The sequence below is a fragment of the Photinus pyralis genome, unplaced genomic scaffold, assembly GCF_008802855.1.
Source record: "Photinus pyralis isolate 1611_PpyrPB1 unplaced genomic scaffold, Ppyr1.3 Ppyr1.4_LG2, whole genome shotgun sequence".
Taxonomy (NCBI): domain Eukaryota; kingdom Metazoa; phylum Arthropoda; class Insecta; order Coleoptera; family Lampyridae; genus Photinus; species Photinus pyralis.
This window is the reverse complement of record NW_022170403.1, coordinates 8308466-8335323: the sequence shown is the minus strand read 5'-3', so window position 1 is coordinate 8335323 and position 26858 is coordinate 8308466. Positions and strand designations below refer to the sequence as shown.

General features: G+C 35.8%; 1 protein-coding gene and 2 long non-coding RNA genes across 3 annotated transcripts; 1 reads left to right on the top strand and 2 right to left on the bottom strand.

Annotated features, from left to right (window-relative positions):
* Window positions 1–282: 282 nt before the first annotated feature.
* LOC116164926 lies at window positions 283–1546 on the bottom strand. Its single transcript, XR_004144032.1, has 2 exons — window positions 745–1546; window positions 283–628 (listed from the first exon to the last, which is right to left on the bottom strand). It is a non-coding gene; the product is annotated as an uncharacterized LOC116164926 (long non-coding RNA).
* Window positions 1547–1643: 97 nt separating this feature from the next.
* Window positions 1644–3355, top strand: LOC116164927. Its single transcript, XR_004144033.1, has 2 exons — window positions 1644–2893; window positions 3010–3355. It is a non-coding gene; the product is annotated as an uncharacterized LOC116164927 (long non-coding RNA).
* Window positions 3356–5673: 2318 nt separating this feature from the next.
* LOC116163749 (armadillo-like helical domain-containing protein 3) lies at window positions 5674–19262 on the bottom strand. The gene is made up of 4 exons (XM_031477849.1): window positions 18652–19262; window positions 17898–18546; window positions 8263–8483; window positions 5674–6516 (listed from the first exon to the last, which is right to left on the bottom strand). Exons 1-4 carry the CDS (start codon window positions 19079–19081, stop codon window positions 5792–5794), a joined length of 2025 nt encoding a protein of 674 aa, XP_031333709.1. The 5' UTR covers window positions 19082–19262; the 3' UTR covers window positions 5674–5791.
* Window positions 19263–26858: the final 7596 nt, after the last annotated feature.

Here is a 26858-nt window from a genome sequence, read left to right as displayed (position 1 = left end):
TGCTTTAGACAATTGCGATAAAATAGATAACTTAGTGCAAGCTGCATCATAACAAAACTGACTTAACATTAACAATTAAAATTAAGTATATTGTATCAGTTTTACGGAGATATTTCCGTTACAGTTACTAGCAGAAAAAGTAACTAATGTAGTTCAATAATTGTGACGGTTCCCATTTACGAATAATAAGTAACTTACCTTCTTAAAACAAATTTGGTATTCCCAATTCTTGTCTTGATAAATTTGCTAACAGTTTTGCTGAAATTAAATGAGCCTCAGATAAACTTCTTAAATATGTATTTATTAAAACCCATACTGTACACAATTTGCAAATAAGAACACAAATTTACAAATATAACCAACTATTATACACATCTCAATATTGTCTTTAATAAACTTAATTTAAACAAGCACACTATAACATAAATAGCATGACGCGACACGATATATTACATGTAAGATGTGACAATTAAGAATTACTTATCCATATAACTTATACTAAACCTTCGGTACCATCATAATTATTATATAGCATGTGTGAGTCTTCAGATAAGATATTTACACCGTTCAGCTTCTCGTTGATATCCCAAGATGTAGTGTGACAGTAACGCAAACAGTAATTTTATTGCTGGAAAAGACATGAATATGTCAATGGAGTATTCGATTTAATGACATTCTATATAGTTAAAGCAGCAGATAGCAAATATTAAATTACATAAAGAAAATTTAAAATAAAATACATACCAAACTAATGAATGAAAGCAAAAGGTTAACGATGCACAGGCTCTTTATTCTGCATGTAATATTGAACCTCCCTCGATAAGGAACTAGCAGAACTCGATCTAGATATCTACCCACAACCATAATAGATGTAGTAAGCCCACATATTATTTTATAATGTGCTTTTTGTATGGCAAAGACATACTAAATCACGTTTGCTGTGCCAACAAAAATATAAGAATAAGAAATATTTGCAATGAGGCATGCAGAATAAATGATTTACAGGTAAAAAATGTTTGAACAAATAGTAAAATGTGCATATGATTGAAGATTTATCTCACAGTTTATAAAATTCAATTTTAATGTTCGTTTATGAAAAGATTGTAAGTCAACAATAGGATAAAATGGTATATCGTACTGAACACCTCTATAAGACTTGTGAATTCAAAAACAATTGAGCATTTAGGACCCCTGCAAAAACAGCATGTTATTATTAACTGAAGTGTAATGATTAACCAAAATTGACCTGTTTTCATTATCAAATAGAACTTGACATGTGTTTTATAGAATGTTTTAGTGTCAACATCTTATACATAGTTCATCCTCTGAAAAAGTAAAAGAAAACTAAACTGTTTAAATAACGTCACCGTGACAAGGAGGAACTTACTACAAGTGGACACAATATGCTACTTAACAATCCAAAGACAATAACGTCATTCTTAATGGATCAAATGGAAAGTCCTACTGAAATGAACAATGACATGAAATAATTCTCCTTTGGGAAATTTAAGTCTTCATATACTAATGAACTTTAAAGAAATGATAGTATTTTAATTGAGCGACTAAAATATTATAGTAGGAGAGCTAGTCGCACACTTTTTTAAACAGTTTTATTATTGTTGATATTTGGATATAAGATAGTTATGTATATGTTAATAACATATCCTAGCGTTCGGCATTTCGCGCGGCTTCGATAGGTAGTCGAAGAGGATTAAAAATTTGAAAACTCAAACAGTTTTATTATTAATGAACCTTTTTTATGCATTAGTTTTAAATTATTTTCGTTAATTTGCCGGACCAACAATCCTCTTTGTAGGTGTTGCCAGTCAAAAATCATCTTACACAATTATTTATCATTTCAGTACATTCATATAAATAAAATAAAACATGCTTCATTACCAATAAAACTGTTTGAATTTTGAAAATCTTCGACCACCCACCACCACCGCGCGAAATTGCTGCCAGATGCTCGGATATGTTATTAGTATATACATAACTATCTTATATCCAAATATCAACAATAATAAAACTGTTTAAAAAAGTGTGCGACTAGCTCTCCTACTATAATATTTTAGTCGCTCAATTAAAATACTATCATTTCTTTAAAGTTCATTAGTATATGAAGACTTAAATTTCCCAAAGGAGAATTATTTCATGTCATTGTTCATTTCAGTAGGACTTTCCATTTGATCCATTAAGAATGACGTTATTGTCTTTGGATTGTTAAGTAGCATATTGTGTCCACTTGTAGTAAGTTCCTCCTTGTCACGGTGACGTTATTTAAACAGTTTAGTTTTCTTTTACTTTTTCAGAGGATGAACTATGTATAAGATGTTGACACTAAAACATTCTATAAAACACATGTCAAGTTCTATTTGATAATGAAAACAGGTCAATTTTGGTTAATCATTACACTTCAGTTAATAATAACATGCTGTTTTTGCAGGGGTCCTAAATGCTCAATTGTTTTTGAATTCACAAGTCTTATAGAGGTGTTCAGTACGATATACCATTTTATCCTATTGTTGACTTACAATCTTTTCATAAACGAACATTAAAATTGAATTTTATAAACTGTGAGATAAATCTTCAATCATATGCACATTTTACTATTTGTTCAAACATTTTTTACCTGTAAATCATTTATTCTGCATGCCTCATTGCAAATATTTCTTATTCTTATATTTTTGTTGGCACAGCAAACGTGATTTAGTATGTCTTTGCCATACAAAAAGCACATTATAAAATAATATGTGGGCTTACTACATCTATTATGGTTGTGGGTAGATATCTAGATCGAGTTCTGCTAGTTCCTTATCGAGGGAGGTTCAATATTACATGCAGAATAAAGAGCCTGTGCATCGTTAACCTTTTGCTTTCATTCATTAGTTTGGTATGTATTTTATTTTAAATTTTCTTTATGTAATTTAATATTTGCTATCTGCTGCTTTAACTATATAGAATGTCATTAAATCGAATACTCCATTGACATATTCATGTCTTTTCCAGCAATAAAATTACTGTTTGCGTTACTGTCACACTACATCTTGGGATATCAACGAGAAGCTGAACGGTGTAAATATCTTATCTGAAGACTCACACATGCTATATAATAATTATGATGGTACCGAAGGTTTAGTATAAGTTATATGGATAAGTAATTCTTAATTGTCACATCTTACATGTAATATATCGTGTCGCGTCATGCTATTTATGTTATAGTGTGCTTGTTTAAATTAAGTTTATTAAAGACAATATTGAGATGTGTATAATAGTTGGTTATATTTGTAAATTTGTGTTCTTATTTGCAAATTGTGTACAGTATGGGTTTTAATAAATACATATTTAAGAAGTTTATCTGAGGCTCATTTAATTTCAGCAAAACTGTTAGCAAATTTATCAAGACAAGAATTGGGAATACCAAATTTGTTTTAAGAAGGTAAGTTACTTATTATTCGTAAATGGGAACCGTCACAATTATTGAACTACATTAGTTACTTTTTCTGCTAGTAACTGTAACGGAAATATCTCCGTAAAACTGATACAATATACTTAATTTTAATTGTTAATGTTAAGTCAGTTTTGTTATGATGCAGCTTGCACTAAGTTATCTATTTTATCGCAATTGTCTAAAGCAGGATTTGAATGAATTTTTCGTAATTTAGCCCAGAAAGGCAACCCATCTTTTATATATTACCGTCGTACGGTTTAATGTCTAATGCCTGGAGTCATCTTCGAACCTACTTGACTAACACTTGAGACAGGCCCAACCTGCTCTACGGAGTCAAACAGCTTTTCAATCTTTATCTTGTAAGTAGTAACATTTTTGGTATAGGTACACGTCACACTACCTGCTCCATTTCTGTGATTAAAGACTTTGGAGTGTCACTTTCTAAGAAAGCTGTAAATCTCAAGAGTTGATCGTGACAAGGTCTTCAATTTTGAGTTTAAAGCACTCCCAAAACCCTTCCACTTCTTCATATATTACCTACCGGTTGTTTGTTTAATAAAATGTCTAATTCATTAAGTGACATTGTTATACATCAACCGAAGTACTTTTTTGTGCTTGGTGGTGTTTTTACGCTATTACAGAGTATTTAGATATTACAATTCACCTCAGTCCTGTCACGGTCGCCAAAAAATGTTAACCATTCAATACACGCCTATAGTGTGGAAAAGACAGCACTTTTCGAATTTTCTTATTGTTAGTGTGGTGTGGTACCTCTACCAATGGGATCTTGGGTTTAGATATGCCTTCCTATACACCCGTATTGGCAAGCTATAAACCACTCTGTATGATTTATGTAGCAGTGGTTCGCTACTTACCCACGAGTTTTGGTCAACCGCGATCGATTCTACCCTATTATTCTTTTTACCTTGGGATTCCTACAAATACTCTTTGTATTCAAGGGGTACGTCTCATGGTTAGGAGTGAAATATGAAAAAATTATGTACCATAGTTTTCTTGATGTTCAATTTTTATGTGCCCTAATAGCTATTATGTGTATAGTGTTAAATAATGATATTTGGGTGTTATTACAATATTAGTGGTAAAATGAGATTAATTACCGGCAAAAAGGTGGATGCGGTCGATTCCACTATAGCGCGCGTGCTTGCTGTTGCTTAGATACCAAACTGCGAACAAGTCTACCTAATGCGTTAATTTCAATTATGCACTTATCTCTTGTGCGATGTCCAGTTTTGTTGCAAATTCTTTTGTAAATGTTGAAACCGCTGTGAATATTTATTCAGGAAATAATCATGCCGAATATCCCGCGTGCGTAAAAATATCCTAATTAAATTTTATCGTTTTTCGTCAAATTGTTTTGCCAAGATGAAGTACTTCTCGTCAATTTTCCACCCAAAATCCTTCGTGATTTTGTTACGTGGCCGATTGAGTCAAGATGCTTCTAAGCAAAACATTTGACGAAAACGTCAAAATTGAATCGGCTGTTTTTATGCACTTGGGTTGAAAATTTAGTATCAACGGTGTCTCCCGCAGTGGTAGTTAATAATTATTTACATTGTTTAAACAATAATAGCAACATTTACGGAAGCAATTGATTTTCTAAATGTTTTTTCGGAATATTTATTCAGCATAGACCGTCGCCCCACTATTAGCTTACCACGCCACGGGGCACCCAAAACTCTCCTGAACAAGGAACAAACTTCGCATCTGCCGGATTCAAACAAACATGGCGTATGTTTGGGATTGAGTAGAAGGAAACCAGAAGTTTCGCATAGGGATTCACTCCCCATTTACCATGTTACATGATGTCAACTTACTCAACTGACACTTGACAGTCGGAATACAAAACTGCGAGCAAGTACTATTGAGTTGCCAATACCTACACTAGCATCATCCGAACATAGTGTCAAATGATTATAAGCCGTGGTGTAAGTTGAAGCACTTGTATGACACCAACCATAAAAATGAGGTCAACCGGTCTGCAACTTTGTATAATTGTATAGGACAAAGAGTTTTACATATTCAGGTTTTTCATGCCTCAATTATACTTATTTGGCGGTTACTCTTCATGTAAATAAATGTATTCACATAGAAAGTTATCTATCAGATTGCAGCAGGTAACTGACCATATCATAATACATACAATAGTAAATGTTGTTTATTAAGAAGTCGGGAAACAAAAAGGGAAAGGGGGCAAAAGATAATTTATCTCTAAATACATGATATATTTATTATGAAAATTAAAGCTCTCATGTAATAATAATTCCGCAAAAACTAAATTAGGTATACAAATTTAAATTTACATCTAGGAATTAATTTCATTCACGATATCGAGGAAAAATCTTGCAATATAAGATTAAGATTTACAGATGCAAAATCAATATTTAATCGGGTGTCATTTACAACAGTTCGTAACATGCTAATGAAAAACGTTGTATGCTTAGGCTTCTCGGAGTATCTATCATATTGGTCCAAAGAATCTTGAAGTTTGAGGGTCAGACTATCATAATTTTTCTTAACGACATCTAAAATTTGATCTTCAGTCGGAGTTGATAAGCTTTGTGAAGTTAACCATTGTTCAATTTTTGGCGAAAAATGTTTTATGATTGCGCGAATGTTTATCAAATTATTATTTAATTTCTGGGCATTGTCTTTAAACTCTCCATCGCCCGTTGCATATCTCAAGCCCATGGAGTACACATTATCAAACACCTGGTGCATACGAATTATTTCGTAATATAACTCATCGTAACTACCAGGTGTCGGTAAAAATGTATCTCCGTATGTAATAAATAAATTGAAAATGTTCGTCACTTGCAACGATAAATCAAATATATTCATTTTTTTGGAAAGATTGCTCTCATGCTGAACAAGGAAACGTAAGAGAGTGATTAATGCTGCCCACAAGTCCTTCCAAGGATAATTAATTCTTATTCGGCACTTTTTTTGATAACACAATATCCGATGGATTACACCTAGGCATAACAGATACAGCTCCATGGGCAGTTTCTTCATCATATGACTCATAACAAATTCCACAAGTAAATCTGAAAATTAAAAAGAGAACAATCTAAGAATGTGTGTTAAAGGATTCCCTTTCGTTACATAATATTTCCGGGTCAAGTGACGCAAAGCCTTAAACCACAGCTTACTTACTATCCAGCTCCGCAACTCTCGAGCGGCGCCTTTGATCTGGCGGTCTACAACCAAGCGAGATGGAATGGTGCGCACTTTCTCGCGCTTGGGGTAAAAGTCGGGGGAGAGATTAAACGAATTTTCATCGCACGGTAGCTTCACAGTACCGTAATTTTGTGCTGTATTGTAACAAAGACTATCTTGATTGTAATGTGAACGTTTAGAATTTGCTGTACAATATTACATAATATTGCAATGAAAGTAGGGTAAGGTGTTAAATTTTATTGCCTAATTGAATTGAATGGGGGTTTACAGTATAGTTGAATTCCGCAGTTCTAATTTAATAAGCGTATACCTGAAACCCTAAAACATTTTTTTGGACAGTAAAAGTTTATTTAAAAATAGAGGCTGATTAGCAAAAAAATAATGAACATGTGCGGTTTTAAAGGTTTATTCAAAACGATATGATTGTGGCGGGCTCTGTGACGTAATAAGCCCGACCAATCAGCTCCTAGAACCATTCAGATGACATAACGACTTGGCAATATTGCAGGAGAATGGCATTTATAACTTGCGTCATCTGTCACAGGCACTTGTCACTTTCGTGCTAGATGCAGTTAAACATCCCTCTCAAAACGTCAAATGTGACAAACGTCAGACCCTCGCGTAAGGTTGCCAGCTCACTTCTACGTGATTGGTTGTAGGTTTGTGACGTATTTAGTCTGAAGCGTTTCAAATTCGGACTAAAAACACAGCTTTTCAATAATTTATTTTGGGTTTATTTTACTCGCAAATAAAAATTGAGGACACACGGGTCTTTTGATTTTTAATGTACTTTGTGGATCAGAAATAAATCCATTCGGGAAAATGGTCAACGTGGCAACACTGGGCTTGATTACACGCCAAACAGGCAATGCAGTCTTTTACCCCAAGAGGCGGGGCATAAGCGCTGCGCGCGTAGATCGGCGCAAACCGCTCCGGCCAAGAGAGTTGTGCAGCTGGATAGTAAGCTGTGCTTAAACCTTGTAGTCTAAGATCCCACATAAGGTCAACCTTCGCCCTTCTGTTTTTCGAGTGAAATGCATTTTTTAGTAATCTTAATATGTAAACAAATTGGAAATGGGTTGCCCAAAGAAATTAAGTCCAGAGTACCCTTAATTTAAATTAATGTAATTAATATTTCTGTCTGCTTCTATCACATGGAGAGAATGCATGCGCGCTCTTTCACATCGATTTGTACACCACAATCAGCGGTTACCCTGCGTCCTTCTCTATCACACACACACACACAGTGCAGCAATTCTAAGTAGCGTGTAACATAGAAACATTTTAGGGGTCTTAGGTTAGTATTAGTAGTAGGACCAAAATCTTCAAGCATACATCATCAAGGGATGAAATTAGTATTTTGTACAATTTGTTTACTATCCAAACCAGTGGAATATACGTTAATATTCTGGGCATCTTTGCGCCACTTCAAGTTTGTGTCCTAGAAGCAGGAATCAGACTTGAATGGGCATACAAAAGAAGGAATAAAAAAAATACCAAAAGTATTACATTTCTTACACAAAAGTAAGTGTGTTTTCGCTATAACTTATTGACCCATTACTTCCTTGGTAGCCACTTAATGGCGGTCCGGTATTCGTGTGCTTAATACTCACCTAGTAAGGTTGAAGCTAATGGTTGTGATGATGTAGTGCGATCGGTAGATGGTTTTCTATGTCGCATAGGCAATTTATGCAAGTGCACTTTAAACGTAAGACTAATATCATGCATAATTGAATTTGCGTATTGGTCCTCGGCAATGCAGCTCAATATTAGAAGACACAACTTCACTGTATTGGCACCAGCTTCCGTTTTAGTATCTTGCATCACAATTGAGCTGAAAAGATATCAATGCTGAATCAACAATCAATGTTTGGCACTATTGCTGAATATGAATATGAAGAAAATATAAAGAAATCTAAACTATGTGTGTTCACATATTGACTTCATGAAAACTGAGCAACAGAGTAAACAAATTTAAAAAAACCTTAGAAAAGATCTACCTCTCAAGCTACAAACTGATCGTGAATGCGCATTTTTGAAAAAAAACGACTTTTAAAGTCCACTATTTTTCAAAATAAATTTTACGCCACGTCGTTCTCATATTTTACAATAATAAAAATTAATTTTATACATTACAAAATATAGAATAGCCCATTTAAAAAATGTAACTTAATTGAGTAAGAGAACTTACCTGAAATGAATTTGTTATTTGACAGCCCAAATAGTTCAAATTATGCAGTACTTCAGTTTAATTTGCACTTATAGGCCGCGCGCTATAACATGGCGAGAGCTTTAGATGCGCAGTGAACGAGTTTGCGCGGTTTACTTGAATGTTTCCAGTGCAGTAGTCATGATAACAAGCATGATACTATCATATAGTAAGATACACTCAACTGAACTTCACTGAAATAGAAATCCCCATCGACAAGTTTTCCCGGCAGTTACCGATGTCATATTCGGTCTGCCCCGTTATTCGCCATGCTATAGCGCGCGGCCTGTACATCCTTCTGGAAGACAATTTCTTTTACAACACGTATCTAAATTTGCATCGATATTATGGGCAAAAAAAGAAATTTTCGATGCAATTGGATGTAGTTGAATATTTGAAGGTAATTTTTAGTTCTGATTAACTGTTTCCAATATCTTCAATAATTCTTTAGTAACATTCATACTGTAGTGAAAATTCCAGAAATTCACTGTGAAAGACATCGGCGATAAAGAAGGAAGGCGGATTTGACGCCATCTTTTCGGGACATATAACGTGTTGTTCTATAATGTTGGGCAACAGTCGAGAACATTCGAGTTTGCTATATAAGCAAATCGATATGCGTTTTAGGACAGTTCCAATTTTGACGCTGAGGTAATAAATCGTTTGCGCTGTTATAAATTGTGTATTCGTGAGTGATAAATAATATTTTACCTCTTATAAATCAATTCGTTTTAAGACTGTTATAAATTTATTGTTAATTAATCGTAAATAAATAAAGTAGGTAATTAAATTTACGTTACAATATTATTTGACAAACCGCGTATACGACTGAAAAAATTTAATATTTGATGATTGTATTTTAGATTTAAGAACATGCAGAAATTTTTATGACGAATACTGTTTTTCGTAAAATTAATAATAAAAAGGTTTCCCACATGTTACCAACTTAAGTAGACATACTGTATATAATAATAAATAATGACAATTACTAACAAATTCTGAAATAGGTACTGTAAATCGCTATCTAAAAGAATTTTTTTAAATAATGTTGCCTGTTGCATTTGTTATGTTAAGCAGCAGTTCATTATACAACTATACAGCCAGCCACACATTAGAGGAATATCAAGGGCCCCAAAATACTTCCCTGCGAAATGCCATGTTCTACAGGGAATATTTTTGATTTGGTGTTCCCAATCTTCACCTGAATTCTACGTTTCGTGAGATAGGGTACCAACCACTTCTTGACATTACCTCTTAGTCATAGGCTTTCCAACTTATCGGAAACAAACCTTACCTCTAGCATATGAAATGAATGAGCAAGATTTTTTCCATTTCCTTGAGCACATATTGAGTGTATTCTACCATTGAATAAGTACGCCAGTATGATACGACGCTAAATTTTATACAAAATTTTAGACAAAACTTTTGACAAATTATTTAGTGTCGCTGCAAACACAATTTCTCGCTAGTTTGTGTGAAATTTTGTACAAAATTTTTTGTATGCAAATTTTTTTAAAACTTGTTCTAAAAATTCGGTTATTTTATACGAAATCTGCGCGCTAGTGAGCGCAATGCGATGATAGCCATGAACGAATTGTGAAATTTGTGGTTATGTTTATTTCGAGGTTTATTTGTTTAATACTCCTTTGCCTCTTCGTTGTTCTAACCATTTTTTACTCCACATTTTTCGTTGTCTTTTTTAGCTTTTACTTTTTTTCTTAGCAGTAAAGAAATAATTGCAAAATCGACCACTGCAGCAGCTGTTATTATTAAATTTGTACTATTCATTTTAAACGTAAAATAGTAAATACGGCCCTTGCCTTAAAAAAATAGGTTATGACAGTCTTGTTTACACCTATTGGTGAAGATGTGGCCCCTGGTTTTGGTAAATGCGCATGCTCACACACGAAATTCATGGCAATAGTATATTGAAAGACAAGTGTTACAATGCGACCTTAATGCGATACGAGTGTCCGCAAGATAGGAGTATTACAATAAAGCATTGTAACACGCGTTTTTCATACTATTTTTTCTATTTCGGTGTTTTAATTTAATTAAAAAAATCATTATCAGAAACTATAGGGAACATTAGAACTAACATGTTTTATGTTGGGAACACTTTTTATGCCGTTAAGTTTTAGGTTGGCAGCGTAGTAAGACTGACCTTTTGAAGTTCAAACATGGAAGTACCCAACGAAGTACCTACTTGTACTAACTAGTAACTGCCAACTTAAGAGATGAGTTACCAAAGAAAACGACTATAATCACTGTCTTTGTACAACTGTTTTAGGCCGAAAACAGTTGTACAAAATCATCATTGTGACACCGAAATAGAAAAAATAATTTTGTAGTTGCAAACAGGACGTGACCTGTAAGTGTTACGATTTTTTCTAAATCCATGTTGATAGTGTGTTCTCCTAATTATTCTAGTACAATTTTGTATTTTATCAGTCCCAATAGACTCAAAAATGTTTGAGAAGGTACTGAGGACACAAATAGGGCAGTAATTGGAGATGTCATCTGTAGCGCCTCTTTTATTTATTAGAACTGTTTTACTACATCAGGATATTCACTTGTTTCAATGGGGTTATTAATAAAATCGGTTAAAATCGGTGAAATCGTTAAAGTTAGCGGTATAATATGTTACATAATAAAAGAAGTGCTTTCCAATTCTTCAATAAAATATGATACTGGTCGGCCTGTGTGGCGCAGCGGTGTGCGGCACTACGGGGCCCTTGTTCGAATCCGGGTTGGGCATGGATATTTGTAAATGTATAGTGGGTTGCGTTGGTAGAGGAGCCTTTGCTGAAACCCCGCCCACTTAAAAATAAAGACCAAAAATCAATAAAAAAAATATGTCACTGAGATACAGCACGGCACTGGTGACCAGCAATATTTTAATATAATAATAATATATAATTTGTGTTGTTATACTAGTGGGAGCGGCCCGTGAGAACAAACGGCATTTCGTATTAAAATTGTGCCACTTGGAACACATGTTCCCTAGACCTATTTGAGTGATTTGAGTCGCAGAGCCGGAAGTTCCGCCCCTTAGGGTTGAAAATGGCGCCAATTTTCAAAATTGAGGCGAATTTCAGGAAAAATCTATTTTTAGAGCGATTTTTACGTTTAGGGTGTCGTTTACGAGGTTTCCGAGGGTGAAAACGACAAAAACAATATCCGAAGCTAATTTCTGTGTACAAAGCATGATTGTATGATATTTTTAACGTTCGACAGGATTCGAAAGTTTCTTGGAAAGTTTGACCGATTTTCGTGGTTGAGGGGACGTTTTTGAGATTCTTTTGGGTGAAGATGACCAAAAAAGACCCATTAAAGACCTTTTTCTACAATCGATATCCAAAGTAGGCATTTGCGCTCCTATTTGACAACGCAAACGTCATATTTTTTGAGGAATGTCAATAAAAAAACGCTCGCTCCCCAAATTATAAACTATAAATCAAATATGCATTGCTCAGAGTACCCAATGACAACGAGTAATAGACATCTTTCATTTGGCCATAAGATTAAAATAATAATTTATATTTGAGTGAAAAATTTAAATTTTTGGAAATTCGAGCGCAAATTGATTGTTGATTTCAAGAGATTAGCGCGGCAAATGTCTCTTTCAATCGACAATATATCATTTTGCGCTCTTAATATACAAATAGCTCTTTTTATTATTAGTATTTTGAATAAACAGGTCGAGGTAAACTAGGTGCAAAGGTGGAACTTATTCATTGAATTTGGTTTTTAACTAAAAATTGTTGATTATTGAAACGTATTTACAAGTAAAAAGTCATAAGTCTTCAAAGGGGAATGCCTCATCATCGCTCAGATCTCCTGTTGCAGTCGAGATATAAAAAAATATTTAGTTAAGATCATTAAAAATCAAACTCTGACAGTCATGTTTATAATAAGCATGTACATATACTTGACTGGCAGTGTTCTTGACAGTTAGAACACTGTAAGGTCCAGGGAAGCTTGTTTCGCAAGCATGAGCACCTCATGGTCTCACAAGTTCATTTGCAGCCGCATTTTCCTAGGATTGTGAGCTCCTTCCATATTTACACCTCTTTGGTCCAGTTTGGTTCCCAGCCCACTTTGCCTCGTGCCCATCCCCAAGTTTACGGATGTGGGGGGCATTCAGTAGGATAGAAGCAGTGCCCCCACAATACATGACCTGCTTGATTGGGGACAGGAACTGCAGTAATTTATTTTTGGTACAAAATAAATATTTTCCCACATTAGTAGTGGATTTCTCCTGTGCTTCGGGGTCATAGAAAACGGTAGTAAATTCTTCCAAAGTTTTAATTGTTTTTAGCGCATTTCCACAAAAATTAAAAAAAATGCGCTATTGTGGCCACTTTGTCCGTCCGTCCGCTCGTTTTGCGACGCTACTAGTTCTTTATCTTAAGAGCTATTGTTCTACTTTTTTCGCTATTTGGTTCGTTATGGTGTCGAGTCTTGTACCAAGGAAGGAATTTTTTCTGTACCGCTTACAAAAAAAGTTATTGTAAAAAAAAACAAAAAACCGTTTTTTACATGTTCCATAATTTTACACTTTTGCCGTTTATTAACGATCCTAGAGATCGTTTATAATTTTGCATTGCTATCTGTCGTCTGCCTGTTGGTCTGTCCGTCTGTTCCTTTGTCTGTCTGTCCATCTATCTGTCCGTGTGAACGATAACTTTGTTTAGAAATGTTCGATCGCTTTTACATCTCCGTTAGTTATGAACTGAATTGCATGAAATTCAATATGGGCATAGCTTTAGCCATATAATACGCAATGCCAAAAGTTGAATCGAATCGATTCAAAATTCACAGTGCCCTTTTCGCATCTCGACCATTTATAAACCGAATTGCAAACTTTTTTACTTATAAAAGTATTTGAATGAAATTTGATACATAGGCACTTGGAATAAAGGAAAATCAAACGCCAATTTCAAAATTTGGTTTTGCGCATGCGCAGTGCCAACTTTTTTATTTATGGAAGAATTTAAACGAAATTTGATACATAGGCACTTGGGATAAAGGAAAATCAAACGCCAATTTCAAAATTTGGTTTTGCGATGCGCAGTGCCAACTGTTTTATTTATGGAAGAATTTGAATGAAATTTGATACATAGGCACTTGGAATAAAGGAAAATCAACTGCCAATTTCAAAATTTGTTTTGCGCATGCGCAGTGCCAACTGTTTTATTTATGGAAGAATTTAAATGAAATTTGATACATAGGCACTTGAAATAAAGGAAAATCTAGCGCCAGTTTCAAAATTTTATTTTGCGCATGCGCAGTGCCAACCTTTTTATCTATGGAAGCATTTAAGTGAAATTTGATATTTAGGCGCTTGGAACAAAGGAAAATCTAACATTAGTATCAAAATTTAGGTTTGCGCATGCGCAGTTCCAACTTTCTTATTTAGAAAAGCATTGAAATGAAATTCTTCTCATAAACTGACATTGAAGTAGCACGACAAAAATGGATTGCGCATGTGCAACGCTATCTTTCATATTTGTGACCGGATTTTTACGATTTTATAGAAGTTGCATCTTACAAATGGGAAATGAATGCAAGTGGAAATGCGTTTTATGTAAATCGTTTACGATTACTTTTTAACTTGTTTCTGTTATTCCTCTTTGTGAATTGGAGAGTTCAAATAAAGCTGGTCCGGGCGTTTCATCCAAGTCATAAACGCCTTCTCATTTCCAATAGAATTGAAGCAGGGCGTTGTGGCACAACCTGTGTAACAATGAAAGCCTCGTAGGGCTTGTGAATTTTCTTCTCCAAGTGCTAATACAATCAAATGGGTCGCTATATATCGACGCTTGGCCCCAACACCTGACAGATATCCTTCTTTTAGTCCGAGTTCTTTCAGAAAAAAAAACAAAATATATATGACCATCAGAACGTCAGTATATCAAGACTGGACGAGGATGTTCTGGTCTCCATGCTCCACCATATCTTTCGCATGGAGGATGATTCGCCCGTCCGCCTCTTCTTGCGTAACTTGTATCCCATCAAAAGGGAAAGCGTTCTCAATCGTAGGAAAATGCGGCTGCAAGTCAACTTGTGAGACCATTAGGTGCTCATGCTTACGAAACAGCCTTCCCTGCACCCTACAGAGTTCTAACTGCCAAGAACACTGTAAAATCGCAGCCGAGTGTACATGCTTATTATAAACATGACTGTCAGCGTTTTATTTTTAATGATTTTAACTAAATATTTTTTATAGTTGCAACAGGAGATCTGAGCGATGATGAGGCATTCCCCTTTGATGACTGATGACTTTTTACTTGTAAATACGTTTCAATAATCAACCATTTTTAGTAAAAAACAGTATTCATAGAATAAGTTTCAGTTTTGCACTTAGTTAACCTCGATCTGTTTATTCAAAATACAAAAAATTTCATAAAAAAGGCCTTTAATGGGTCTGTTTTGGTAATCTTTACCCAAAAGAATCTCAGAAACGCCACCTACACTACGAAAATCAGTCAAAACCTTTGAATCTTGTCGGACGTTAAAATTGGCCTATACAGGGTGGTGACTTGCGTAACGCATCATAGGGATTTCAATGTAAAATTCATAAAATGCGATTATTGGCTCCCCAAACTATTTTAGAGTAAAAATGTATTAAGGTTTTTTGTAGGAAAAAATTTTTTACGTCAATCAACCCTATTAGTTTTCAATTTTTTGCATAATAAAGACGGAAAATTGGAAAATAAAACCCCCATCTTTTTCAATAATCTGCGATGCCATGGAATTTTCTAAAACAAAAAGATATCCAGTTATCAATTAGCAGCAGTTCGAAATGGCTTTTATGATCGACTTGGTTACTGTATTGCAGTTAATGGTGACCTATTCGAACATTTATTGTAAATTGTTATATTAGGAAACCGTTTTTGGTAATTTGGTCTTTCTTTATGTTGAATTCGCTGTTCTAAATATAATACTTTTTGATAGAATTTGATTTGTTTTAAAGCGGACATTCCATGGCATGACGGATATTGGCGTAGTTTTTGTATTATAAAATTCCATGGCATCACAGATTATTGAAAAAGATGGGGGTTTTATTTTCCAATTTTCCGTCTTTATTATGCAAAAAATTGAAAACTAATAGGGTTGATTGACGTAAAAAATTTTTTCCTACAAAAAACCTTAATAATTTGGGGAGCCAATAATCGCATGTTATGAATTTTACATTGAAATCCCTATGATGCGTTACGCAAGTCACCACCCTGTATATGATAAATGAAACATGCTTCCCACACAGAAATTAGCTTTGGATATTATTTTTGTCATATTCGCCGACGGAAACCTCGTAAACGTCACCCCAAACGTAAAAATCGCTCTAAAAACATATTTCCTGAAATTTTCAAAATTGGCGCCATTTTCAATCCTAAGGGACGGAACTTCCGGCTCTGCGACTCAAATCACTCCAATAGGTCTAGGGAACATGTGTTCCAAGTGGCACAATTTTAATCCGAAATGCCGAATAATACCAATCGAGATACCAATATTTATCACGTGCCGCTCCCACTATACACATTGTACTAACTACTAGCAGATTACTACAGAAAAACATAGATTTCAGCTTTTGATTGATATGCAGAGGAGCCATGCCCCACGAGATGCCCCATCCAAACAAAACAATAACAATTCAATTCTGCCTCGAAATGGGTACTTTTTTTCATCCCATATTGTTCCTCTATTTAGCATGGCAATCCATATTGGAATTTTACGGGAAATTCTAAACATTTTTCATGTACCATGTTGTGTCCTATACCTAAACTTAATGCTTTTTAACCTATGACGTTGCCAAGTCCACTGGTATACTGATTACTGATCAAGAAATGTAAACAACTGATGCAATAAACGATTTGTGGACGTATATAGCAAATAATGAAGAATATTTAAAGCTTCCCGTACTACGCGGTTACTATAAAGCTGCTCTTTTCGCGATCCGAGTGATGTTTATACGACTTTAGTTTACCCTGAGATTCGCATGCCCACGACTACAGCGCCCTCTATCCGTAAGCGCCCATTTTGCATTGAATGCATAGGGCGAATAGCAGTCCATGTACTATATGGTCTAAGGTTTCAGAACTAAAGGCGATTATTATTATGTCGATTAATACACTCCATTAATATACGACCAATCAGCTTGGTGATTGTCTCAAATTCTAACCAATCAGATCATTTTTTATCTGATAAAAAGTTAGGTGGCTTTTAACAGCGATAAAAATGCGCGTAGGAATACGTAAAATACATAGTGGTTGTAAAAATTACTGTCTTTTATTAATCTCCCTAAAATACACTTGATCTTGGTTTTAAATCAGGATAATTTTATTTTTAATTCACTTAAATCTTGTTGCTTCCTGGAAAAAGGTCTTGATCAAAAGCACATGATAAAATCGCTCCAGCTAAAGCTGTCGCGATTTTATCACACTTTTGATCTCTAGGTTTTTCCGTTGCAACAAAATTTTCATGTAACAATAAAATTATCCGATTAAAAATCAAGCTCTTGTGTATTTACCTCCGATATAAGAATTGTAATAATTTGAGGTCTTTTACCAAAAGCACTTTGGACAAATGTGCGGACCCATACACAAAATGTTGCTGGACAATAGTCTCACTCCATACTGATTTATGGATGGCGTTGGGAAGCGCCTTTTAGTAAATGAAGGACTACATTATCTGAACTAAAGGTCAAGTCGTACTATAAAAAAATGTTTGCTCCTTCTAATTTAAAAGGGTATAACTTTGACAGTTCAACTTTAGACCTATTAACTGCTACATAGAATACCAAATTTAATGCTATACTGTATTCATTTTAAGAACGTAGCAGTAGAAAGCATAGGAAAGCTTTGACCTTCACCGTGATTGGTTAAAACGCAAGTCAGTATTACACCAAAAAATAAAACCAGTGAAAAATTTTGGTAGTTATACTTTGCAATAATTTTTTTTTCCTGAGTGTACTTATCTTCAAGCACAGCGTCATCTACTACCTTCTTATAATGAATGCAGTATAGTCCAACTTACCAATACTGAAAAAATGTAACCAGTAGATTTGAAGGTTGGGCCATAATGTCCAGAATAGAAGAAAGGTCAGGCACTGGTTGAGACGCATTCAAAGTATTAATTGGAGATGGTGGTGAACTCGTATCCGTTTGTATTTGAGCTAAAGTTGTAATAAAATTTCTATTCAAATGTATTGCTTCATAAAATGCCAATAATAACGCGTTATTCGCCCTAATCTGTTGAGTTCGCACTCCACCCTCTTCTGATATGAACATGTTCCCAACCATGTTCGTTAATGAAGATAACCAAGATGCATTCTGTGCCTCCAAATGTTGCAAATTGAATTGTCGACAAAACTCCATTAAAGCGGCTGTAATAACTTGGCCATATCCATTTAATGCTAATTCGTCATCTAATATCGATAACTTTACAATATAGGGATTGGAAGAGTCATATTTTCTGTAGTTGACTAAAAGCGTAAGTAAAATAACAACATCGTGTCCGTGTATCTGTCGAGACTGAGTATCACATAACAGTTGCACCAAACACTCAAACATTGACGTAAACATAACATACTCAAGTAGCGTATTTTGGCTCACATTTTCAGTTCCTGTGGCAAATACTAATAACAACTTCAGGCACAGCCTTTTCAAACTTTCCGGGGAATCACCTGAAATGAATAGTTTTATCTAAGTTTTACAATGACCCATCTTTGGATTTTTCAGTTGACCCGAACTAAGTATACTTATTCCCAATTAGCCACAAATTAACCTACCTGATAGAAAGGCATTACAAAAGTTTAACAATTGTTGCATTTTTTCTTCTGCAACTTGGAAGCCCATAAGTAAGTGGATAACATCAAATCCACTTTCGGCGGTTGCCTTTTTATAAACTGACGAAACCAAACCACACAGTGTTTGCATGGCATAAACAACTCGTATATTATGATCATGATTTAGTGTATCTATACATTGGCAGAATAATAAATTAAAGTTGTCTCGAACAACACCTAATTGATCCGGTGTTAATTTTTGTATCTCACTTTCGAGATACGCTACTTTCGGTTTAAGTAAAAAGAATTCGTCCCAAAATGATGGATTATTCTTTGATAAGTCGTCTCCCCGAAAAAATAACTCGTAGATCTGCACAACTTTTTCCTTTAACTGTCTTTTTGAACCAGAACCACTGCGCTTTCTTGTAGTCATTGTATAGGTTATAACACATTTTTAGATTCAATTCTAATCTCCATTTATTTAAAAATTAAAGTTAGAATAAATATAAGATTTGTAATCTACCGGTTACACGATTAATGTAAAGAAATTGCCTTAGCACACGCAATAAATAGATAAACCCTGATGACATTTGTTTATTGATAAAACCATAGAACAGAACATCTCAGACCTTACCCCTTACGTCCGAGCGTGAATTGTATATAGGGTGATTCAAAAGGTGTGAACATAACTTTGAGAAGCTGATTTGAGCTCGAAAAGTCATTCTCTGATTCTCAACGGTTACTGGGCTAACGAAAAAAGAACTATATATAACGGCAATTTTTTTTTGCCATGAAAAATAACGACGAACAAGTACTGTCCAACAATTTATTCGTGAATAGTAAACTGTCAAACGTATGAGATAATACCTACTTACTTTATTTACTATACATGTCAGTTATTAACAACGTAAGCATATGCACAGATATACATAAAGACGTGGCATATGTCTGTGATGACACACCCCTACCAATAGGAAACCACCTTATAAGGAAAAAAATTAAAGAAACCGGGCCTATCCATCGTTTTATATGTGTAACGTTCAACAAATTAGAGACAAGCTGGAATTTGGCAAGGTACTTTGTTATAAGGGTCTAAAAACCCTCTGAAACCCCAGCGTCGAGCCCATCACCCTAAAACCACCCTCTAAGTGGGATATAATATACCTTCTCTGAAATTTTCCTTAATAACTCTAAAACTAAGCATTTTAAGGAAAAATGTCAAGACTGCCTGCAAGGGGATCTTCGAAGTGACCCCCCATAACTCTAAGCAACCACCCCCACCCCAATCGTGGGCGTCTCGACTTATCCAGCACCTCATTCTCCGTTTAGTTCCTACTTGCAGTTAGTGTTACTGAAGAGTCAATATTTTTTAAACTCTCCTTTTTTATCGTATTTTTGCAAATTTATTTGTAAAAAGGTAACTTTTAATCTATCACTTCGACCAGCTGGTTGGCTGGCTGGCAGCAAATGCAGACCCGTAAAAGAACGCTTGCGGAAAGAGGAAGAGTGTACAGTTGTACGTGTACCTACCGGAGCCATATAATGAACAACGGCGGGGCTTCAAGATCTGGGGTCAGCGACATCTGGGCGCCATCCCCGAGTGTTATATTAACGTGGTGATTTTGCAGTGTTTTTCTATCTTCTTCTATAGTTTGGGTACGATTGTTTTCAAATTGGTGTAGTCGGAAAGATCGTGTAAACGCGCCCAACTCTTGCGTGACGACATATTGTTTTTTTTTCGGAGAGGCGAAGTAAACCACTTTTTGCAAGGCGCGTGTCTTTGAGGGGTAATCGACTTCGGCCGCCCAAAAGTATGCTTTCCCCTGTGAATTTTGTCACGCACGAGGTTTAAAGTTTCCTAAATGCAAAATCGCGGTCTCTCTTTCTTGTGTCGCCAATAGAAGCTCGAGCTATGACAAGTGTCCCAAAAATTGAGTACCATTATTTGGGGAATTTTAAGCGAAATCCACCAAAATGCGATTTGCCAGTTAACGGGACGTCTGAAGTAAGTATCGACAAAAGGAATGTGGCCCCGACAATATCTCACTGAGGGTGGAGTACAAAACTACACACGCGAATTGCGGGAGACAGAGTTGGACTGGGTCACTGGGTCAACTGGGTCACTGAATTAAACTGGGTCACGTCATACTCTTTTCAGTTAGACCCAGTGACCCAGTTTGATCCAGTGACCCAACTTGACCCAGTTTGACCCAGCGACCCAATCTCACTCGGGGACCCAATTCGACCCAGTAACCTAGTTTGATCGTATAACGCGGTTAAGTCAGTGCCCTCGCCCTCGGTTCAAGTGTACATATGAAATAAATGAAATGCTGGTTTGTTGAAAATAATACTCGATTGCTTGACAACTGCCATTTCTGTGATGTTTGCTTTAATACTGCCGTAAAAAACTTTCCATGTCCCGAATTGTATTAGAATAATGTTATTTCTAAACAATTCCCTCCTTCAGTTCTTTGTTTCAGGGCTTACCAGTTTGCTTACAGGTGTTCATTCACATTTAATTTTTTTCTACTAGTTAGCTTAATCCAAATAAATCTTTTCTCTAAATACTTTCATTGACTACTTGACTACAAACTACAAACAAATGCATTTGATTTTATTAGGTATTAGTTCTCTTGAATGAAATTGGGCTACGTGCTTGTTGGCGAATATTATTGAGGAAGTTTTTTTTTAATTAAAAGTTACTTGAAATTGTTTTGGATGATACCTAACAATAATTTAATTACTGGGCCACCGGGTCAAGACGGGTCACTGAGTAAAGCTGGGTCAAGATGGGTCACTGGGTCAAGCTGGGTCACCGGGTCAAGTTGGGTCACCGGGTCAAACTGGGTCACCGGGTCAACTGGGTAAACTAACTGGGTCACCGGGTCACTCTATGCTTGACCCAGTCTAACTCTGGCGGGAGAATGGACGTCGGAAGCGGGTACCGACAAAGGGAATGTGGTGGACCCCGAGAGGATCTTACTGATGGTGGGGTCAAAACTTGCTAATAGAGTACTGATCTGCCATACAAAAATGGGCTGAAGTCCCTTCGATCGAGGACTTTGATAATTTTTTATCAAATAGATTTTTCGACACTTCATCTTACTCAATGAACGTCTTTTCACCCCTAGTGACAATAACTGTGTCAACAATCGACAAAGACAAATCACCAATCCCACACACGTACACCATGTTTAACAACCTAAAATTAATTTACGGCAACACTTGACTGCAAGGGGCCTATTAACTTGCCCCCCACCTAGAGATTTGACTGTCATAGTCATACTATTACAAAGCATAATGCGCTCGTTATGCGTTCACATGCGCCACCGATAGTAACTCTTGCGCCATTATCGTTTTTTAGCAATCCAAAAATACATTTGGGAGGGCCCAAATATACGTAATGCATAACCAGACGTATCCAGTGGCACAGATACCGATAGCAAAGTGCGTTATGGAAGGCTACGTTCACTTGGGCCCTCCCAAATATTTTTAAAGATAACCAAAAAAACAAGAATGGTGCAAAGATATCTTTTACGGCGCATTTTAGGGCATACCTAGAGGTACAATTTAGAAACTTGATAGAAACAAGTATAAATTGTGCACAACTCTTGTGCAGATAAAGCGCGTATTCCACCCCGTAATTTGATAAAAGGATAGAAAGAAGGGCAGTAGTTGGTAGAAAACGGTTCTTTCGTTGAGACCTTTAATTAGAATACAATCAGATAATAGCTATTTATGTTACAAGTACATAATCTATGACTTTATTGGACGAGTCGAATTTATTGGCAGAGCGCGCTTGCGCGCGAGGCCAATAAAAAAGACGAGATAATAAAGTCTGATTATGTACGAGTAACATACTTAGCTTTATGTTCGACTCGGAAAATGTAGTTCATGTATGTATTGAAAATTTGCTGAAATTTGGTATAGATTTCACTATTTGATAACCAGAAATAACATAGTGTGCCTTTTGTGTTGTCATAGATACGTGTTGTTTGCAAAAAAATCTGTTGATGTGTAGTGTCAATTTTGTTGGGTATTAACTAATTCTCTGTACCTAATTATGAATCCCAAGATGAGTCCAGAAGAAATTGATGGGTCAAACAGTATACAACAATTAGCCTGCAATGCCAGAGAGATGCTTTTACCAAGCAAATCAAAAACTGTATACGAGGCGGCATACAGGGAATACCCCCTACTGGGGGAAGAAATCAATTGCACCACGGAAGACTGTATATTGGCGTCCTTTAATAGGTCTCCTATAAAAGTTCTCCTTTATGGAGTAAGTCCTCGATGTTACGATCGACAATTAATTTAGATGAGGGAGTGGATATATAAGCAAATTTTCCTGCCTAATTCCTTACCTCAAAAGAAAAGGAGATTCTGACAGAGATCTGACAATTCTAAAATTAGTGTTGCCAGCAAAATTTTGGGAACGGAAACCGTTATGGCAAATTCTTTGTTCATAAATTTAAAAGCCGTAGAGACCACCGAAATATTGCATCAAAAAGGTGCATCGGTAATTAACATTACCAACAATAACAACTGTGTTATTAACATTAATTTAGTATAATAATTATTGAAATGTATAACATAGATATGTGTTCTTAAAATTATAGCATTCTGTTCCGTGTACTTCTTTAAAACAGATCGTAATTTTAAAACGCATTTTCCAAAGAAATTGACAGTGACAGGAGTCCAAATTACTTTTTCATTATGGACTAGTCCAATAAAGTAGCAGATTATGGACGCTAAACAGTGTCATAACTCAGCGTATTATGATCGAGTCGAACATAAAATTAATTTTTAACCTTATTCTTAAAAAATGCGCTAAAAAAGTAACGTTTAAAAACGTTAAGTTGCCCCCCCCCCTCCACCGTCTTTTTGAAAATTTAATTTCATATCCAGATGTATCAGATGGCGTAGATACCAGCGACAAAATATGTATTGGGGGAGGGTGGCCCATCCCAAATGTGTTTTCGGAGCACTACACAAAACTATCATTGATTTGTACACCAGTATTAAAAAAGACGATATTTCTCACCAACTGATTTATTACAAAAAATGCTGTACGACTACCTCTTTCTTTCCCGATTACAATCAAGACTAACTTAAAAAATTAAACATGCTCTTTAGGTTATTCCAGGTTTCCATATTATAAATGCCACCATTTTCAATAAATAATCCCTTAGAGAAGGAAAGAGAAGCAAATTTAATTTGTCTTTTTTAAAATGAATTTAATAATGAATGAGTGCAGGTAAACCGGCCGCTTTCGCACGATTCACTTAAGCGCATTTTTCTGCAAATATTTTTAACCCCATAATTAAGGGCAAATTTTCTGGAAAATATCTTTGATAGGTATTCTCGTACCATTAAGGTGTTATGTTCGCGTGCATCATCCTGTTGAAACCAACAGTTTCCAACTTTTGTGTGCCGTATATATTGTCGTATTCGTAATAAAGAATGCTACTCAATACAGTATGTACTTTTTTAAGTGGCCATATCAAAAAATAAAAGTTCATGATGATTTCTCCAAAACGAAACATTGTATTGTCTCAAAAAGTGGCAATGGGAAGGTATTTTTAATTTTCCTGTATCTGCTCAATTAACATCAGAAATCAAAACAAAATTGAGAAATTTAAATTTTTCTGCCATATCTTCGGAAGTAATCGGAATTTTCTGGTTTTCTTTACAGCATGATAATAACTGTTTAAATGGGCAACTTTTCCCAATTTAACCATTGTCGTATGTTCTTTGGTTTCCGAGATCGCTATGATAGACATTCATGATACTACAAGTATCATGATAGACATTCTTATATTTTGACATAGTGTATAATTTACCCTTCGGTGTATGGGAAGGTATATGATTCCAATTGTGATTTGCAATTTGCACATTGGTATATGTATCACAGCACAACTAAAACACATATGCTTATGCAGGGCGCACATTTGAAACGCACGCAGCACAACTCACGGCCCCACACGCTTCGCATTTTGTCGAAATTAATGAGCAAACACTTATTATGACGATACTATACGACTCATATCTGATGCCCCACGGCTACAGTGCCCGAGGCACAGATTTTTTTGTAATTTCAACCACTGAGCGTGTGTGGCCGTGGGTTGTGTTGCATGCGCGGCGTGCGTCTCATGTGTGCCTCGCCTTAAGGTCATTCACCAAAAAACCTCATGGTATCAGCCAGGAGTTGTTGGTATTCAAGGGCTGGGAGCCTCATTAATGCTATTCCATCTATCAAAGAATCTTGCCAATTTTGTGTCCAACTGCACCATCTTGTTAGCAGGAGTATGGACTGTCAATAAGACGTAAATCCGATGAAGTACCAAATTTTAAAATTTTTTAGTGACATTCGCAATACCACAGAGTATACAAAGTTTTTTACTCTATGGTAAGGTTATTAACAGTAGCGATAGTTATAAATTCAATGACAGTAGTGCATTCTTTCGGCTACTTCGCGATAATGATTTCAAGATCGTGAACGAATCACGTTTGACGAAAGAACGCGCGAATTTAAATCAAAGTATGGTTAAGTTTACGTAGTACGCATTTGCATTCGAATTACGTATTTTTTTGGATTGTGGAAATAATTTAAATAGAAGTGGAAGTACTTGCACGATTATGCTGCTCTTCAGTTACAAATATCGACTAACCTAACATTTGAGCACAAATTTTCCTTGCATTTATGATAGGAATTCGTTATTATAAAACTTTTATATTCAGCTTGTTCATGATTTCTTATCTTAGCAATCATGATCATAAGATCACGCTTCGAAAGAACGTGATTTGACAATTAAAACGCGTTTGGATCACCGAAAGAAAGCGCCTAATAGTTTCCGAAAATCAATCTATAATTACTAGTAGAATTCACATTCAGTTGGCAGCGTTGGCAATACAAGTATCAAATGTTTCTAACTATAAAAAACTCATATATACAGGGTGATTCCTATAGTACCTGCCACCGTTTGGGAGCGTGTAGGTGGTGCGTAGGGGAGTATTTTGATATAGGACACTTGGGGTCGGAAATCTAAAATAAGGGTGCCAGAGCCAAATTTACCTTCTGGAATTTCGCGCCTGTAGGTAGGCAACCCAACCGGCCGGCGGTGCACACGGAGCGATCTCAGGCGGCGATGTGTGGCTGACACTTGATCAGAATTTTGTTTAAACCCACGAAATCCCGTCTGCAACGACGCGTATCAAGTGAATAAACACTATGGCAATAGTATAATAATAGTTGGCTAGATGTAGGAAGTGCATTGAGAACAACGGTGGCCACGTTGAACACTTGTAAACGTTATTGCTTTTGACTGTCGTTTTCCCTCCTTCCCTCCCATGTCGCTTCCTCGCGCTAACTCGCTCTGCATCGCTCCGCGCGAAACGTCGGTCGGTTGGGTTGCCTACATACAGGCGTGAAATTCCAGAAGATAAATTTGGTTCTGGCGCCCTTATTTTAGATTTCCGACCCCAAGTGTCCTATATCAAAATACTCCCCTAGGCACCCCCTATACGCTCCCAAACGGTGGCAGGTACTATAGGAATCACCCTGTATATGAAAAAACTGCATTCATTATAAGAAGGTAGTAGATGGCGCTGTGTTTGAAGATCGACACACACAGGAAAAATATAAAACGGCACAAAATTTGAAAAATATACATATAAATCAAACGATATCACGCTGGGATCTTTGAAATTGACAGCTAATGACAATTCGACAATTTAGTTCGTAACTGAAACTTCTAAAAGACAGAATTCCTCACTAGTTTTATTTTTCAGGGTAATACTGACTCATGTTTTAACCAATCACAGTGAAGGTCAAACTGTCCCTATGCTTTCTACCGCCGCCTTCTTAAAATGAATAGCGTATACATATTTGTCCAGCAATAACTAATTCGCAAAACTTACAATCGCTGTAGGATTGGCAACGGTGCTATACACCACAATCTGAATGTGTGTACCACTATAATGCTTTGATGTGGTCCAAATTAAAGGTTAAAGGATACATAGGGAAATTATACGTAGGTATACTTTTAAAAGGATCTCTGTATATTTAACAGTAGTTGGGTAATATGGCAAATTAGAAACTTTTTTTTCAATTATCTCATCCAAAAAGTTTAAACTAAAAAATCCATACGATAGTTCAAAACTGCAGCCATACATTATGACACTCGTTTATTAGAAAGTTTACCAAAAGT

Excerpts from the sequence above, each read along its gene's own strand:
- LOC116163749 (XM_031477849.1), bottom strand. The coding sequence starts at position 19,081 with ATGACTACAAGAAAGCGCAGTGGTTCTGGTTCAAAAAGACAGTTAAAG. Across the intron at positions 18,547-18,651 it reads TTGTAATGCCTTTCTATCAG|GTGATTCCCCGGAAAGTTTG; the intron begins GTAGGTTAATTT and ends TATTCATTTCAG. Across the intron at positions 8,484-17,897 it reads GTTACATTTTTTCAGTATTG|CTCAATTGTGATGCAAGATA; the intron begins GTAAGTTGGACT and ends ATATCTTTTCAG.